Here is a 15,798-nt window from a genome sequence, read left to right as displayed (position 1 = left end):
CATAACTAAAACATTATTAATTTAATTAAGATATCATTTCTTTAAATATAAAGATATAGAGTAATTACTTTAATTTAGAGACATTTTTTAATAGTGAAAGTCTGCTTTCTTATAAACATTAATAATTTTTTTTTAATGTAAAGTGATTTTCCATAAATAAGACTCATGAATCAACTTACAAACACAAATCTCACCATCATTAAACTAGCATTTGCACCAGATGTTGTAAAGGAAACACCGTAAGGCATAAATTGAAGAATACAAATACAACAAAAGAATACTTTGATAAAGAATACAAATATATTCAATGCTCAAATCAATGCCCCATTAATTGGAACCACTTAGTAGACATATCTATCAACATTAGGATTATACACAATGATCGAGAAATTTCCCATATACAAACAACACTTTCCACAACTTTTTGTCACATCCACATTTTAAAAAATGCCTTGGAACATGATTGGAATCTCCCATATTGCCTTTTTCATTATGCAGATAAATCTTCCATATTGCTATTTTCATCATGAATATTGTTAGTTCATTGTTCTGAAGTGTTAGTGTGTTAAATTCAATACTATAAGTTCGACAAGCAAAAAACATTCCTCAATTAGCATAATATGCATTTTTCTGTCACCGTGTATTTTTCAGTCAAAGAGCACAAGTAACAGATTAACATGTATTTTCCTTCATTATTTTCATAGAGCCAAGCAATCTACGCCTTATCTATAAAGTAACAAAAACATTTTGGAATAAGTTTAATATTTCAAGCCAATGTCTAACCTATAAAGTAACAAAAACTTTTTGAAATAAATTTAATATTTTAAGCAATTGACTAACCTAATTTAATAATTGAAAATTTCTCAAAGATGAATTAAACTCCATCATAAGAGAGCCAACATTGGAGCCCATACTTTCACTAAAACCAAAAGAAACACAACCACTTATTAAGAATAAATTCAAGCAATAATAATAAAACAAAAATAATAAACGTTAAAGGATAAAATGGTATTTAGAACACCAGAAGCCGAAACCAGAAGCGAAGCCAAAACTATTATGGAGGATCAAATTTGCGCTGGTCAGGCGGTTAGGGGAGAAGATTTTGAATTCATTTGTGATGAGGTTAATTCCATTAAATGACTATTGATGGATGCGAGAGCCACCAGAACTTCCAATTCTAGTTCAGTGACCAATTGGCTTAACAGACTTGAGGATTTTCTCACTAATGCTGTTGACATAGTGGAGGAATGCGAGCAGGGCAAGCTTATTTTCATCAACACAATTTTCCACTGTCGAATGGGCAGGAACATTAGGAAACTAAAGGAAAGAATCACAAAGATACACACGGGTGCTAAATATCTCAAATATCTGACCTCCCTCAATGCTACTATTGGTGTTCAAGCACTCAATGCATATATTGAATCTTCAGAAGAAGATAAAAGAAGAAAGTCCTGTGCTCTTCTATCTCAATTTCAAGTGGTGGGATTAAAGGAAGATACGGAAAAGGTCAGTCGGTGGATATTGGAAAATGGATTCAGAGTGATTGCTATTGTGGGTATGGGACGACAGGGCAAAACCCTTTTGGTGCAAGAGGTATTCAACAACCAAAAGGTCGAGACAGTTTCGACCAATTTGTGTGGCTTACAATATCACCCAAATTTATCATAAGCTAATTGAGAAAATCATTTTTCAGTCTAAGAAGTATGACTTTCTAAATTTTGATGTAATATCTAAATTTTACTTTTCTCCATTGGTAAGGTAGCACTCAATACATATATTGAATCTTCAGAAGAAGATAAAAGAAGAAAATCTCGTGCTCTTCTATCTCAATTTCAAGTGGTGGGATTAAAGGAACATACTGAAAAGGTCAGTTGGTGGATATTGGAAAATGGATTCAGAGTGATTGCTATTGTGGATAACGAATCTAACCTCTTGATGTCTTTCTTTTGTGCTAACAGGCATTCTAGAATGCATTCTTTGCAGAAGAGGTGGCCCTTTTGACAGTAGAGGGAGTCTATCAATGGCTTCAGGCACAGAGAACAGGCATCAAAGGGCTTAATGGAGTCCTTGCTGAGCCTTTCCTTTTGAGTACCATACCCAAGCTTTCTCTTCTTGTCGTATGTAAAGAACGCCAAGTCATTGTTGTTCTTTGAATGCCTCTGCAGCATCTTCGCTAACTCGGGGATTTACGATTGCCGACGACAGATACAGGACAGAAATGGTGCATGTGTCAATCAGTCGTTAACAGAGTCGGAGGTGTCACCAAATTGTCCCTGGGTGGCGAGCTGCAGAGCGGAGGAATTGTAGAGCCGAGGAATTGCAGAGCGGGAGGTGCCGAGTCGAGGAGGAAGGTGAGTGAGCAGCCCGCGAGATCGCAATTCCTCATTTCGAATTGGAAATGGCAACAACTCTCCACGACTGCAATTCCAGCTCGGATCTGATCTGTCAGGGGATGTCAGGATTTCCAGCACCGATCGGATTTTCTATCAGGGAATGTCAGGATTGCCAGGGGAGGGTGGCGGAGCTAGGGGAGGGTGGCAGAGGGCAGAGGGATTGCCGACGGCCGGAGCCGGACGATTTTCCGGGCGGTGACGGAAACCGGGCCATTCCTCCGCCTAGGTAGACTACTCCTTTCTCCATTGGTAAGGTAGGTGGCCTTTTTAAGCTACTTCTATTCTACAAAACTACAGGAATAAGTAGAATTTAAAGGGCAGGATCTTCCTTCTCTGCAAATAGTTATTTACAGACAATTTGTAAAGTAAGATTACATTTAAGACTTTTTCTTACAAAATAGTTGAAATAAATGAAATTTGTTTTTCATTATTTTCCTTTCTTTTCACAAGTAAAATCTTATTCTAGGTTACTCTCAATATCCTTGACCAAAAATGGCCTTTGAGGTAATCTACATGATCCAATCTTGATCTTGGAACTATACAACAGGAAAAAAGTATTGTCGTTTACCCATGAATGGTACTCATTTATCAAATACCTCAAAACAAAATTGAAAGATCAGACATTTAAACACATATACAGAGAACATAAAATTGATTTGATACAAGAACGACTATGGCAGGGTAAGCAAGGTCTAGATCTAAGTGCAGTATTAATGCTATTTTGAGAAAACAGATTTCTTCTTAAATTTATTTGAACATTGTTCCTCCACATACAAAATATAAAAGAGTAAAAATAAGTAAATGAAAATACTCCTAATGCGTTGCCCTCTTCATGAAATTTTATCACCCAAATTTGTCGTTGAAGAGCTGTTGCTGTCGACGTGCAAACAGATAAAAGTGTCTGAGGAAAAAGAAGGGGGTGTGAAGGGAATTCAGGACAGAATTCAGTGAGAAAACTATTGCATAGGTTAACCACAATGTGCCATTATTGAATTAACATAGTGGGATAAAACCTTTACCTGACACTGTTCTTTCTTGCATTGTTACCAAGCTCATGGGCAGTTTCTTGGAGTTTGATCAATGTTGAATAAGCCCCATCATCCCCTTTTGAGATAAGGTCATCGTGAGTCCCCATCTCCAAAATGCTCCCCTGCTGAACAACTGCCACCAGATTAACCTTCCTAATGGTTGAGAGACGATGTGCCACAATTACTGTTCTTCTTCCTATCATGAACCTGTCAAGGGCTTCCTGAACAAGTTTTTCTGATTCAAAGTCCAGAGCACTGGTTGCTTCATCCAAAAGTAGTATGGCCGGGTTCTTCAACATCGCTCTGGCTATTGCAATGCGTTGCTTTTGTCCGCCTGATAGTTGACCACCTCTTTCACCAACCTGGAGTTGCAGACCCAATTCCAGAATGGATTGTTAGACGATTAAATAATCTCCAGCCATTAGATCATCAGTGAAGAACGTTCTGATCAGTGAAGAGTCGCTCGCCCTGAGGTCTGAAGCGACACACGTGAGTTTTGCATATCCCTCTAGACCAGAGATACCCATTTTCAGCCATTTCTCATTGAACATTCCAGCAGGAAAAACTGTAGCTATGGTTGGTCGAAGTGGGTCGGGAAAGAGTACTGTAGTTGCTCTGGTCGAGCGCTTCTATGACCCCATTGAAGGTATCCAATACATGATTTTACATGGCATTTTCATACCCTGAACTCCGGTTTTTAGTTTAATGAATTGCTTCTCAAAAGTACTGTTTTTAATTTCTGTGAATGAAGGTCAAGTGCTACTTGATGGGTTTAACATCAAAACTCTGCAGTTGAAATGGCGTAATTAATTATAAATAGAATAAAAACTTTGCACCGTGAGAACCCTACTTAATTTCTGCTCCATAGCTAAAATTTAAAAGCCAAAATTAGAATTGAATTGAAAAAAATCAGTCAAGCTGTGTCTGTGATAGCTTTACTCTGCACTCGAATGACTAATATAAAGTAAAACAGTGATGAGGTGCCACATTCAAGAGTAATGGCAGATATATCCACTTCGTGTGTCTATTGATATATGTGAGATATGTGTTATTGAATGGTGTATATTTCTATTATTTATGTTTGAGAAGATCAAAAAAAATTTGCTGTTAAGGTTTAGATTCAAAAAACAATTGTACTTCAAAAGATTTGATTTTTCCTTGGGAATTTGATAGATTTAGATTTGAAATGCATCTATACTAATCTATACTCATTAAAAACTGCGCTGTTGAGTCTCTATTATTTACCATTAAAAATTCTAAAATGGTTGATTGATGAAAATAGTATAGAATGAATATTGACTAAACACATGCAATAATGTCATTCTAATCTAATACAAAAAAAACTTTACTAACGTTCTTCCTGGAGGGAGAAGAAGAGGGAGGAATTTAGGCTTTAGCTTTCCAGTCCATTAAAGATATAAACAGACAAGGCATGGCATGATAATAACCAGTAAGATATCATTACAAGCGAGCTTGTCTGAAACACCCTTCTATCCCAAGTCAGTCATTCATACATACAGGTTAAATAACTCCAAACATAAGTTCGTCTGATAATCTTGCCTGCCACTATAAGATACAAAGCGAATGAAGCAACACTGGGTTCGAAAGTGGCCATGGGATCAAGTTCAGCAAACAAGGAGTAGAAGCATTAGTGGTAGTAAGCATTCTGCCATTGAGATTCAGAACTTGATCATACGAAAATTGTATGAGAGACGGTCAAGCTGGGCCTTGAATAAACTAACAAAAGAAAATCTGAATTTCGATCCGGAATCGATTGGGAGAGAGTTAGCAATGTCACCTGGCATATTCTTAACCTGCAGAAACACGGTATGGCCAATTTCTCTCCTCATAGCTTCGACTACCTTCATATTGATATTCATGGCAAGATTTCCTGAATAAGCATCCCTGACATAGAATACATTGATCGCTTTATCCCCTCTGGTTGTCACATCTGCTCTTGTCACTGAGAGACCATTTTCACGGAACATGTGAGTGACATCCGAAAGAAGGCCTACTCTATCGCTTGCACACAGCTCAAGACTCAGGCCCTGTTCAGCAGGAGCTAGAGGTTATTAGATTCAGCAGCAGAAGCAGAGATTCAGATCTTCAGATCAACATCTCAGTGAGCAATTAGTTGGATAAAACTTGAAAGATTTAGAATATGGAAGGCAAAATCCACTGACCTCAGATGCCCTGCGTTCTATTGCAGCCTCCAAGCACTTGACAACTCTGTGTTTCTCATCTTCTGTGTCTAGGGTACAACCATCCATATGCCGAATTTAATATTCCTGTAAGCGCAAATTTTTTATTTAATTAGAATATTTTTTTGGGTTAAGACAGATGAGAAGATGAGTTTTGAACTAGTAACCTTAATATTAAGAAATGCCTTAACAGCATACCTAATCACAACATATACAAATCACAGTATATACCCACTAGCCCAATCAGAAAGACTCAACACATTATTGCCACACATTAATTAAGGACATGTTTATGTGTTCAGTTCTTGAGGGAAAACAATTTTGGGAGGGTCAAACACCTTCCCTCACATACAAAGGGCAACTAAGATTTGAATCCGAATAGTTTGCATGTTGGCTCCCATCTCAATCACTAAGCCACAGCCTGATGGAAGAAAATGCATATATTTTTACCCAGAGCCATAGCCTGATGGAAGAAAATGCATATATTTTTACCTAGAGCCACAGCCTAATGGAAGAAAATGCATATATTTTTACCTCTTTAACTTACCTGCAATGCATAAGGTAGATTGAAGCATGAAAGACAACATACTACATGTCTGTCAGAGTACAGACTGTATCAAACAGCAACTTTGGCCTGTCTCTACACTGGATATTAACCACAGAATAGCCTTTTTCATTGCAGTTCTCGATGGTAATGACAGGCTTCTTGTTTTCATCCAACAAAGTGGGGTCTGAGGAATCAGAAGAACACTCATAGTCCCTGTCAGCAAACATCAGCTGGTGCAGACGCCTCTCTCGGTGAGTTAAGCCCATGGAAAAATCTGTCTTGACTCCTTTGGTGCCATTGTCATTCCCTTTAAGCACATTTGAAAGTCGTTCCTTAATGGTAGACAGACCAAATTCATCCTCTATAGGCCGGTTTGATAATTCATCAGTTACATATACAACACATGCTACTCTCATATTATGGGTCCAAGATTCTGCTGCTACTACATTGCAACCAAAGCTTGTAAGCACTGCAGAAATTTCTGAAAGAAGACCAGGGCGATCTGTCCCAGTGAATTCTATTGCTGCGTATCCCAGTGAATTCTATTGCTGCGTGAATTCATTTACCACAAGCAGTGGATGAACATTAACATGGGATCACAGCTATCAGGTAAGAAAACAGCCCTAACATTTATCGCTTCAGTTGTTCCTTTAAATTCTTCTCTGAAATCCTCACGGAAAACGTCAAATTTTTATATTTCCCAAAGAAATCCTCACTCTACTTCCCTTAGGTTTCTCTGCATTAATCGCCAGGTTTCAGCTGCTTCATCATCTGGCTGTTATCCAACTCTCTCAATTTCCAGAATCTCAAGAAATTGTGCTTTAACAGAAAGCCTTCTGAATCCCAATTGCCATTGCATTCACTACCAACTGTGTTACAGTCAGAAACCCCACTGGAATTGGAGCAAATACAGTACATGCCCAGACTCTCTACGTCCCGCATTTAGCAATCAGTACATTACAAGATCTTCTTTATTGCCTTACATTCGCATTCCACCATTAACCATAGAAGAAGAGGGATTCATCCACAATGTCTGTTCTGCGATAATGCAAAGCCGCTGGGACTCTCTTCAGCAGTTTGCAGCCCAATTGAACGCCCACCTTGTTACTGGGGTCTTGCAGCATTTGCTCAGTGATGCTGATTTGGCAGTTAGATTCTTTGATTGGGTAGGGAAGGAAAAGGGGCCTGAGCATTCGATTGGGTCATATTTGGCGATCGTCGAAACCCTGGTTCGAGCCGGTAGGCTATGTGATGTAGAGCCATACATACATCGTCTGACTGAAAATAATAGTGTTTCAGTGTCTGAGGTGGCAAAATCGTTGTTGAATGTATTCAAAGGTTGGGACTCTGCTCCTCTGATATTTGATTTTCTTTACAAAAGCCTCTTGTCATCTGGGAAGGTGAAAGAAGCAATTGCTGCATTTCATCAACTGAAAACTCATGGGTATTTTCCAACTGTTCAATCATGCAATAAGATACTTGCAGGGTTACTCAAATTGAATTGCTCGGAGCAGGCTTGGAAATTTTATGGAGAAATGGTTCAATGTAACAAAAGTGGGCAGTGAAACATTACAGTAACATACCTTGCCACGATATTCGAAGTCCATCATTGCCGGCCAGAGGGGATTTGATTTCAGAGGGGTTTTCAGGCTGAAAATGAAACCCCTTTCGCTGCCATGAGAGCTCAGCATTCGTCCATGGATATGGCGAAATAGAAGACCCCATGGGTTTTTCAGAAACACCTCTGGTTTGTCCCCTGGAAATCACATACTCTGTTGTCGGCGGTTCTTCCAAGTGTTTGCCATCGTTGTCGGCGGTTCTTCGCAGTGTTCACCATCGTTTCGCCGGTTGAATATCATCTTCCTCATAGTCCTACAACAACAATAAGAAACGCACAAAGAATTGATCCAACGATGGCAAACATTTTAATCGTCTAACATGAGATCGGAGGGATCATAGTAAGACACTTAACACAACAGGGGAGTTAATTTTAGAGGGGAATTCATTACGGCGTAATAATTAAATTATCATAAATTTTACTATTTTTAAATTAAAAATTAATAAAAATTTTAAGGTTTTTTAATAAAAAATTAAAATATTTAAGTAAAATATTTTTAACCATTCAACCCGTTTTTAAGGCCTTAGTTTAGCTAGGCTTCAAATTTTCAGAGACAATCATTGAAATTCTGACAAGATTTTGATAAAATTTGATTGAATTCTTTGTAAATCTAGGTTACAGCTATCAAACTTAAATATTTTAGGCGTTTCATGGGTTTTTGGTGGTGCGGAATCCATTTCCACCATTAGAACAAGATTGGTTCTTACTGCTAGATTTTTTGCAGAAAAAATGCAGGTTGTCAGCCATATTTGGTGGGCTCCTTAGACAAATTCGTTTTTAAGTGCATTGTTTCACTATTATATGTTTTATCTGTAGACAACCTGGATTTTAAGTAATGTTTCACTATTATATATTTTATTGGTTGGAATATAACAAACCAAATTTTGGTCAAATTGTAATTTTCTGTTTTTTAAAATACTTGTTTTGACTAGAGAAAAATCTTTAAAATTTAGAATTGAAGAGACTTTCCACTTAAATTTGTAATTCTAATAAATTCCTACCAAATTCTAGACAAATTAGACAAAATAAATAAATAAACATACTAAAAACTTGTAACTTTTTTTAAAAAACCAAATTTGAGCGCCACAAAAAAATATGCCAAAAACTTTAGAACTTCTATCCAGGAAAGTACAGCATTTTCTTAAGGTGACCATAAGCGATTTATTTGCGTGTACAGCCTGTGCACATTCACGCACTGCACATGGACACTAAACACAATCTTCTTCTTCAGGGTTGAGGGTAGGATAGCATCGGTAATCGAATTTTCAGCGCGGTTTTGAAACCCCCCACGCTTTCAATTAAAAATAAGGTGCAGGTGGACCCCACACGCATTCACATGTCGCGACTCGCAGGTCTCCATTTGTCTCTGACCAGACACGATGCACATAATCTTCTTCTTCAGGGTAGGATAGCATCGGTAATCGAATTTTCAACGCGGTTTTGAAACCCCACACACTTTCAATTAAAAATAAGATGCAGGTGGACCCCACACGCATGGCGTCGGTCATAGTGTTGGTTAGTGGATGCAGATGGACCCCACACCTCAATCTTTGTCGCAGGTCTCCATTTGTCTCCTACCAGACACGATGGGAAACGTTTCAGATAAGAGAGATTTTTATTTAAAGATAAGAGAGATTTGAGCATTAGTATATCATTGGGATTATGTAACACTTAATAATAAATTTCGACGTTACTGGGGATGGTTTATTTCCACCATAAATAACTTCCAGATTTAACTCTTTCTCATAACATTTCACTTAAAAACTTAATATTTTTGTCGATTAAAGTAATAAGATACTTTGTATTCGAGATGTTCAATGTTTATTAGTAGCCACTAAAGCAATTACTCTAATAACGAGTATTGTGTTGTGTAATTTATATGGGAAGACTTTTCCCTATATTTTTATTTCTATTTATTTATTTATTAATTAATTTTATATATTAATTTAATATGTGTTTATTTTTTTTAATAATTTTTTAATAAAAATTAAAGTATTAAATGTTCTTGTTTTATGCAACTTGAGTATGATAGATGATTATGTTTGTGGTTACATGTATCTATCGAAGTAATGAACCATTAATTAATTTATTTAGGTGGAATATGTATGAAATTGCTATTAAAATTTTTGAAGATTTTATTTTAAGTTAGGAAATTTATCTATTTAGGTGGATATCTATGAAATTGTTATTAAAAATTTTCAAGATTTTATTTATAGTTAGGAATTTTTTCACCATAGTCACTCTTCAATTGGATATATGCGATGTTCTTGTGTAATAAATGAATGATCATTACTCGTCCGTTATTGCTAATGCATCATTGTTTCATAAACATGTACATAAAGTTTTAGTTATCTTTATTATTTGTGTAATAAATGAATGGTCATTACTGGTGAGTTATTGCTAATGTATCACTTTTCCATAAACACGTACATAAAGTTTTAGTTATCTTTATTATTTTTGTTGTGAAAGAAAGAAATGTTTGTAGAAGAAATCAAGAGTTCAAAATATAATTTTACTTACGGTTTTAATTGTTGTGTGGCAAATCGATAAAGAATCTCCATAAATGTTAAGGATCGTAAGATTAAGTTATATAATAAGTCTTTGTTGAGTATTTTTTTTTCTTTGAAATTTTTTTCACCTCTACCTTGATTGTAATTTGGATTAGTTAATCAATATTTTTTTCACCTCTACCTTGAAGGATAAAAAATGACATTTTTCTTATAAAATTGTACTTAGTACAATTTATGCAACAATATAAAATAAACAAATGCATACTCTAACTTTTCTATATTTTGGTCTTTTTCTGGGTATATTTATGGTAAATTTTGCCCAAAATCTAACAAAGATTTTTTGGAATCACAAGTTTGAGTTGTGTAGTCTACAAAATCAAAGTGTCCCAAACGGTTTTCAAAGTGTTGAATCCATTTATACATTCAAAAATACATTTTAAATATTGAAAATCATAACCTTACCAAAAATTATATTGTTTAATCCCAATGAATAAATTATATTGTTTGATCCGAATGAATAAAAATCAAAACATAGAACCATTAGACTATGCCATAAACAAAACCATAGAATATTCTTTGTCATTATTTGTATTTCACTTATTCTTATTAGATATGCCATTAATCTTAATTAATTTTTGTCCTGAATATGTCTTCTACATACAATTGATTTCCTTTTTAATTAGGATTATGTCAAACTTAAAACAAAGTTGGTAAAAATTGGTCTAAAATTATTTTAGGTACTCTGGTAACATATAGAACAACCTAAGCGAACACATAATGTCCAAACTTGTTAACCAATACATAGTTAGTATAAAAAACACATTATTTTGTTTCTTTTTTAACTATGGTGAATCAGTAATTCATTGGAGTAATATGACTTAAAATATCAATATGCACAATATCTGTATCTATTCATTAAAATAAGATTACATATATACAGAGTGTTGTCTCAAGATAGGGAGACTATTTTGGACACACAATCTGTTGGTTGAGGAAATCTCTCAACCACACACCAAACTAAGAAATGGATCCTAACTACTAGGAACAAACTCCTTTACTTAGTGAGAATCACAACTAGAGACAAGTAGGAATTAGATATTCCAACACTCCCCCTTAATGAGTACTTATCTCCATATCAATCCGCAAAATCTAGTTGTGGTCAAATATACCAAAAAAGAATACGTTGATGTCCATATAAAGGAGCAACCATCCACTGGAATGCATGGTTACTAACCGGTGCAACCGCCAGTCTTGTAGGATGTCCTTCGCATACATGGTTCTTCCAACCATTATAACTGCACACCTATACCTGTACATGTAAATCCCCCTCCATCAGTGTTAACCTAGGTTTTGTCGGATTACCTGTAACCATGCTCTGGGTTTTAACGGATCACCCTCAACCATGCCACCAAGGGCTCTCAACTAGCACGGCTCAACTCAGCCACCAAGGCTTAACACAGTCACGAAGGCTCTTCATGTTAAAATGATACCATGCTAAAATGAGATACCACTAGGGCACTCCAGCCACCATGGGCTACAAACCTGCCGCTAAGGCACTCCAGCCACTATGGGCCACAAACCTGCCACTAAGGCACTCCAGCCACAAGCCTACCACTAAGACACTCCAGCCACTCTCGACCAAGGGTTTTGTCAGTGAACCCTAAACCATGTTTACAGGAATCGATGTCCCACTTCACTGTTACATGTGGTTTCTAGCTTACCACAAACCGACACTGCGAATACAAAGTGGTTTTTAGATCACCACGAACTATATGGGGATACACATGCCTTACAAGGCTTACATTTCACACTCCAACTTTGGAGTTACCAGGTACACAGTTTACAAAGACCACTACAAAACACACTAGACTTGCTTACTTAATAAAATGTGACTCATAAAATAACACGCTAGTGAGTCTATTCCAGAAACTCACACTAACTCACACAAACTTTAACCTAGTTGTCCATCATCTTTCAATCTTTGATGCAACTCCTCTAATGCCATCTTCACTGTCATGTCTTCATTATATTTGGTTGCTAAGCATTCCTGCAAATAAATTTGTCTATTGTTGGAATGGCCAATTCCAACATAGACACAAACTTGTGACAATAGTTGACCAGACTAAATGTCACAACAACAAAGTGTACCATTCTTTTGACCAGATTTACATTAATAACATGATCCATTCAAATTTAGATTCAAAGCTTTGAAGCCTTTCAATAGCTCCAATTCCACCACTCTAAATTTTGATGCTTCTACGAGAATGCATAAATGTTAGTAAGATTGGACCCACTGCTGCACTGAGGTGTTTTAATGTGTGACCACTACTGACGTAATGATTAAACCTGTAAAGCTTCTTATCTGCTACTTCTGCAATTTCCGTAAAGAGCTTGAATCTGAACTGTCAAATCTACAATGAGCTGCAGAATCATCATAGCCATAGCCAATAAAAGCTCCACCTTTACGACAAAGAAGTTTCGTTCTCATACGCCAAAGACGCCAGGAATAGGGAGCACATTTAACCTCGTCAACCTGAGTGAACCTGCTTACATCAATGGACAAGAAAGAAATGATGCCTTTCTTAATGGCCTTGAGTACGTTGAACCAATATTTGATGTTATGCGGTTTGATGAGCTCAAATTCGAAGGATATCCGCAAGACCCACAACTGTAAGTACCATCAGTCTGTGACATAGTGCAACAGTCATGAGTCCATGAACTTGATAACCACTATCAGCTGGAATGAGATCCGCCACAGCCGAGTCTCTTTCCACCCAATCGCACTATTCAACCAAGATTGTCCGCTCCTTGCGCCTCCCTACCACGTGAATATGCCTATGCCATGTTACATCTGTGAAGATCTTAATGATCCCCTTTATGTGATCGGATCATAACTCCTTACCTGCTTCTCAAAATTGACATTAACAACCTCTCGCAAAGCAGGCCCATTCAACGCTCCGCATCTCTTTCATGTCTGTACAGTCAGATCAAGCAGTTCAACCGTTTGATCTCGGAACCCTGAATCGATCTCCGGCGGAATGGATTTCGGAACCCTGAATCGATCTCCGGCGGAATGGATTTGTCGAAGGAGTTGTGAAATAGAAATAAGATTTCGAGTTTTTTTTTCTAACATCCCTGACTAGCACGACTCTCACGCTGGCTTCATTCCATCAGCGCTGAATAATCAATGCAGGGACGAACATGCCATTAGAACTTGTAGAGGCACGAATAGGCCACTCATTGGAGCTGTGGGCAGATCCAAGATCAGTCACGACAACTGCTCCAAGATCCAACTAATCGATACAATGTTCCACGCACAACGTTACACTCCCTCGACTCGATGGACAAACTAAAAATTAAATCAAAATATTCTCTCTTATTTCTCTCAGCCCAGGGAAGGCCAAGTCCACGAGGGGCCAAGCCCTGCTCTCATACCAACTTAAAATATTAATATGCACAATATCTGTATCTATTTATTAAAATAAGATTAAATATATACAGAGTGTTGTTTCAAGATAGGGATACTATTTTGGACACACAATCCCAATTACTAGGAAACACTCTTTTACTTAGTGAGAATTACAACTAGAGACAAGTAGGAATTAGATATTCCAACAATCTGGGGGAAGCCCAAGATCAAACTTAACAGTTACCACTATAACACCAACAGTATATCCAATAACTCGTAAGTTAATTATACCAAAAATTTATAACTTAACAAAAATTAAAACTCCATACAAATAAAAAACCGTTATATCTAAAAGAAACTTCAAACTCTAAAAAATAGAAATAGAAAAATCCGAAACCTTGGAAATTCATATGAAAATACATAACCAAATTGTAATATGACATAAAAATCTTCCATCGAAGTTCTTTATTCTTGGTTACTTGGCAACTCTTCTTGAAAGAATCCTTGATAAAATACATATCAAGAAACCCGACCTCATCCACTAATCACTCTAGTAGTGGTATATCCAGTACCAACAAACTTGAACCAATAATACAGTGTTCCTACAAGAGGAACAAGAGTAACTATACGTTTTGGACGAGAAATCCACACCTTTTTCAATTGCTGCAATTAAGTGGTGAAGGTAGCTATCAAAATGGGAATGAAGTTCAACGGCCAATAATACATACAACTCCTCGGTGAGTCCAGCCAAGCTAATCGAAGCATATATTTGTGTGTTATGGTGATGAAGAAACACTAATTTTCTTCTTTAATTTTCATGAAAATGAATAGAAAATAATATTTAATTATTTAAAAAAATTAGGTTTACTTACGGGTTCAACTAACTTTATTTGATGTTTCATTGCTTTGTGTGATTAAGAAATAGTTTGTTATGATGTTGAAATAGTTGTAACTTAGAGAATAAGAGGTTTGGTGAATAGGTGTGAGAGGCATAAGATAAAGTAAAATGATTTAGGATGGATCATAACGCTTCATGGCTTTTAATGTTTTAATTCATTTTTATTTAATTTAATATTTTTAAATTGAGTTAAATATTTAAAAATAATAATTTAATTTAATTTATTGATTTTCAAATAATTTTTAATAAAATTATTTTTAAAAATTATTTCTCAGTTAAAATTTTTAAATTATTTTCACAATTAAAAAAATAATTTATAAAATAAGTTTTTATAAATTATAGTGTTGTTAGTTTAGAAATTTTTGTTTCATGATATTATAGTTTAAAGAATACATTTCAAAGACATTATAGTTGATGTCTATTTTTGTAGTTACTTAGATACATATATTTGTTACTCTTTTAATATTTTTAAGTCCATGTCAACTTATTATACATGGTCTTCTCAAGATTTGTTATAAATTAGTATATTATAGAAAAAATAACAATTTTTTTTACAAGGGTGGGTTTGAAAATCAAATTCATCTAAGTTTTGAAATATTGAACATGTATTAGTAAGGGAAAATGACATCACTAGAAAACTCATAATGACTTTCATGTTTTCTAAAGGTCGGTTTAGGGATGTTTTATTGGCACAATTTGTTTTTAAGATATCCAAAACAAAGGTCCAACTAGGTAAATAACTTTGCTCCTTACAATTCATCTAATAGTTCGTAAATCACTTGAATAGGAAACTTATCTTTAATAGTCATTTTGTTGAGCTATCTATAAATCTAGAAACATAGGCCATGAGCCTTCCTTTTTTAAAAACTTGATCACTAGTAAAAAGTAAACACTTTGGCTAGTTTGAATGAAACCTTTTAACATTTGTTGAATTATATACACAATCTCACTCTTTTATGCACATGGGAACCTGTAAGGGCTAATTTGTATTTAATGAAGTTATGGGTACTACTAGAATCAATTAATACTAGAATCTCTTTCTTTATGATATATCCTCCTATCTTGAGAGTTTGAGAAGTGTTGATTCTTGCAAACACATAAAAAGATATGGTTGGAGTAGTTTCTTCTAGTTCTAGATCTTGTGATGGTTTCAGTTATTTATATTTTTCATCTTCAAACTATGTTGAATAATTT

The 15,798-nt window shown here is 35.8% G+C and overlaps 1 protein-coding gene and 1 pseudogene across 2 annotated transcripts; both read right to left on the bottom strand.

Annotated features, from left to right (window-relative positions):
* Window positions 1-3,162: 3,162 nt before the first annotated feature.
* On the bottom strand, window positions 3,163-4,204 carry LOC149200984 (ABC transporter B family member 1-like). Its single transcript, XM_089402837.1, has 2 exons — window positions 3,413-4,204; window positions 3,163-3,294 (listed from the first exon to the last, which is right to left on the bottom strand). Exons 1-2 carry the CDS (start codon window positions 3,718-3,720, stop codon window positions 3,237-3,239), a joined length of 366 nt encoding a protein of 121 aa, XP_089258963.1. The 5' UTR covers window positions 3,721-4,204; the 3' UTR covers window positions 3,163-3,236.
* LOC149200983 (ACT domain-containing protein ACR3-like) lies at window positions 4,182-7,111 on the bottom strand (annotated as a pseudogene). Its single transcript, XR_016253670.1, has 4 exons — window positions 7,040-7,111; window positions 6,170-6,711; window positions 5,605-5,709; window positions 4,182-5,469 (listed from the first exon to the last, which is right to left on the bottom strand). The product of XR_016253670.1 is annotated as an ACT domain-containing protein ACR3-like (transcript).
* Window positions 7,112-15,798: the final 8,687 nt, after the last annotated feature.

The sequence above is a fragment of the Pinus tabuliformis genome, chromosome 2_1, assembly GCF_031772625.1.
Source record: "Pinus tabuliformis cultivar Carrire ecotype Pingquan chromosome 2_1, CPIR1, whole genome shotgun sequence".
NCBI classification, from domain to species: domain Eukaryota; kingdom Viridiplantae; phylum Streptophyta; class Pinopsida; order Pinales; family Pinaceae; genus Pinus; species Pinus tabuliformis.
The sequence above is the reverse complement of the archived record's forward strand: the minus strand, read 5'-3'. Positions and strand labels throughout refer to the sequence as shown.

Excerpts from the sequence above, each read along its gene's own strand:
- LOC149200984 (XM_089402837.1), bottom strand. The coding sequence starts at position 3,720 with ATGTTGAAGAACCCGGCCATACTACTTTTGGATGAAGCAACCAGTGCT. Across the intron at positions 3,295-3,412 it reads GCAAGAAAGAACAGTGTCAG|ACACTTTTATCTGTTTGCAC; the intron begins GTAAAGGTTTTA and ends CTTTTTCCTCAG.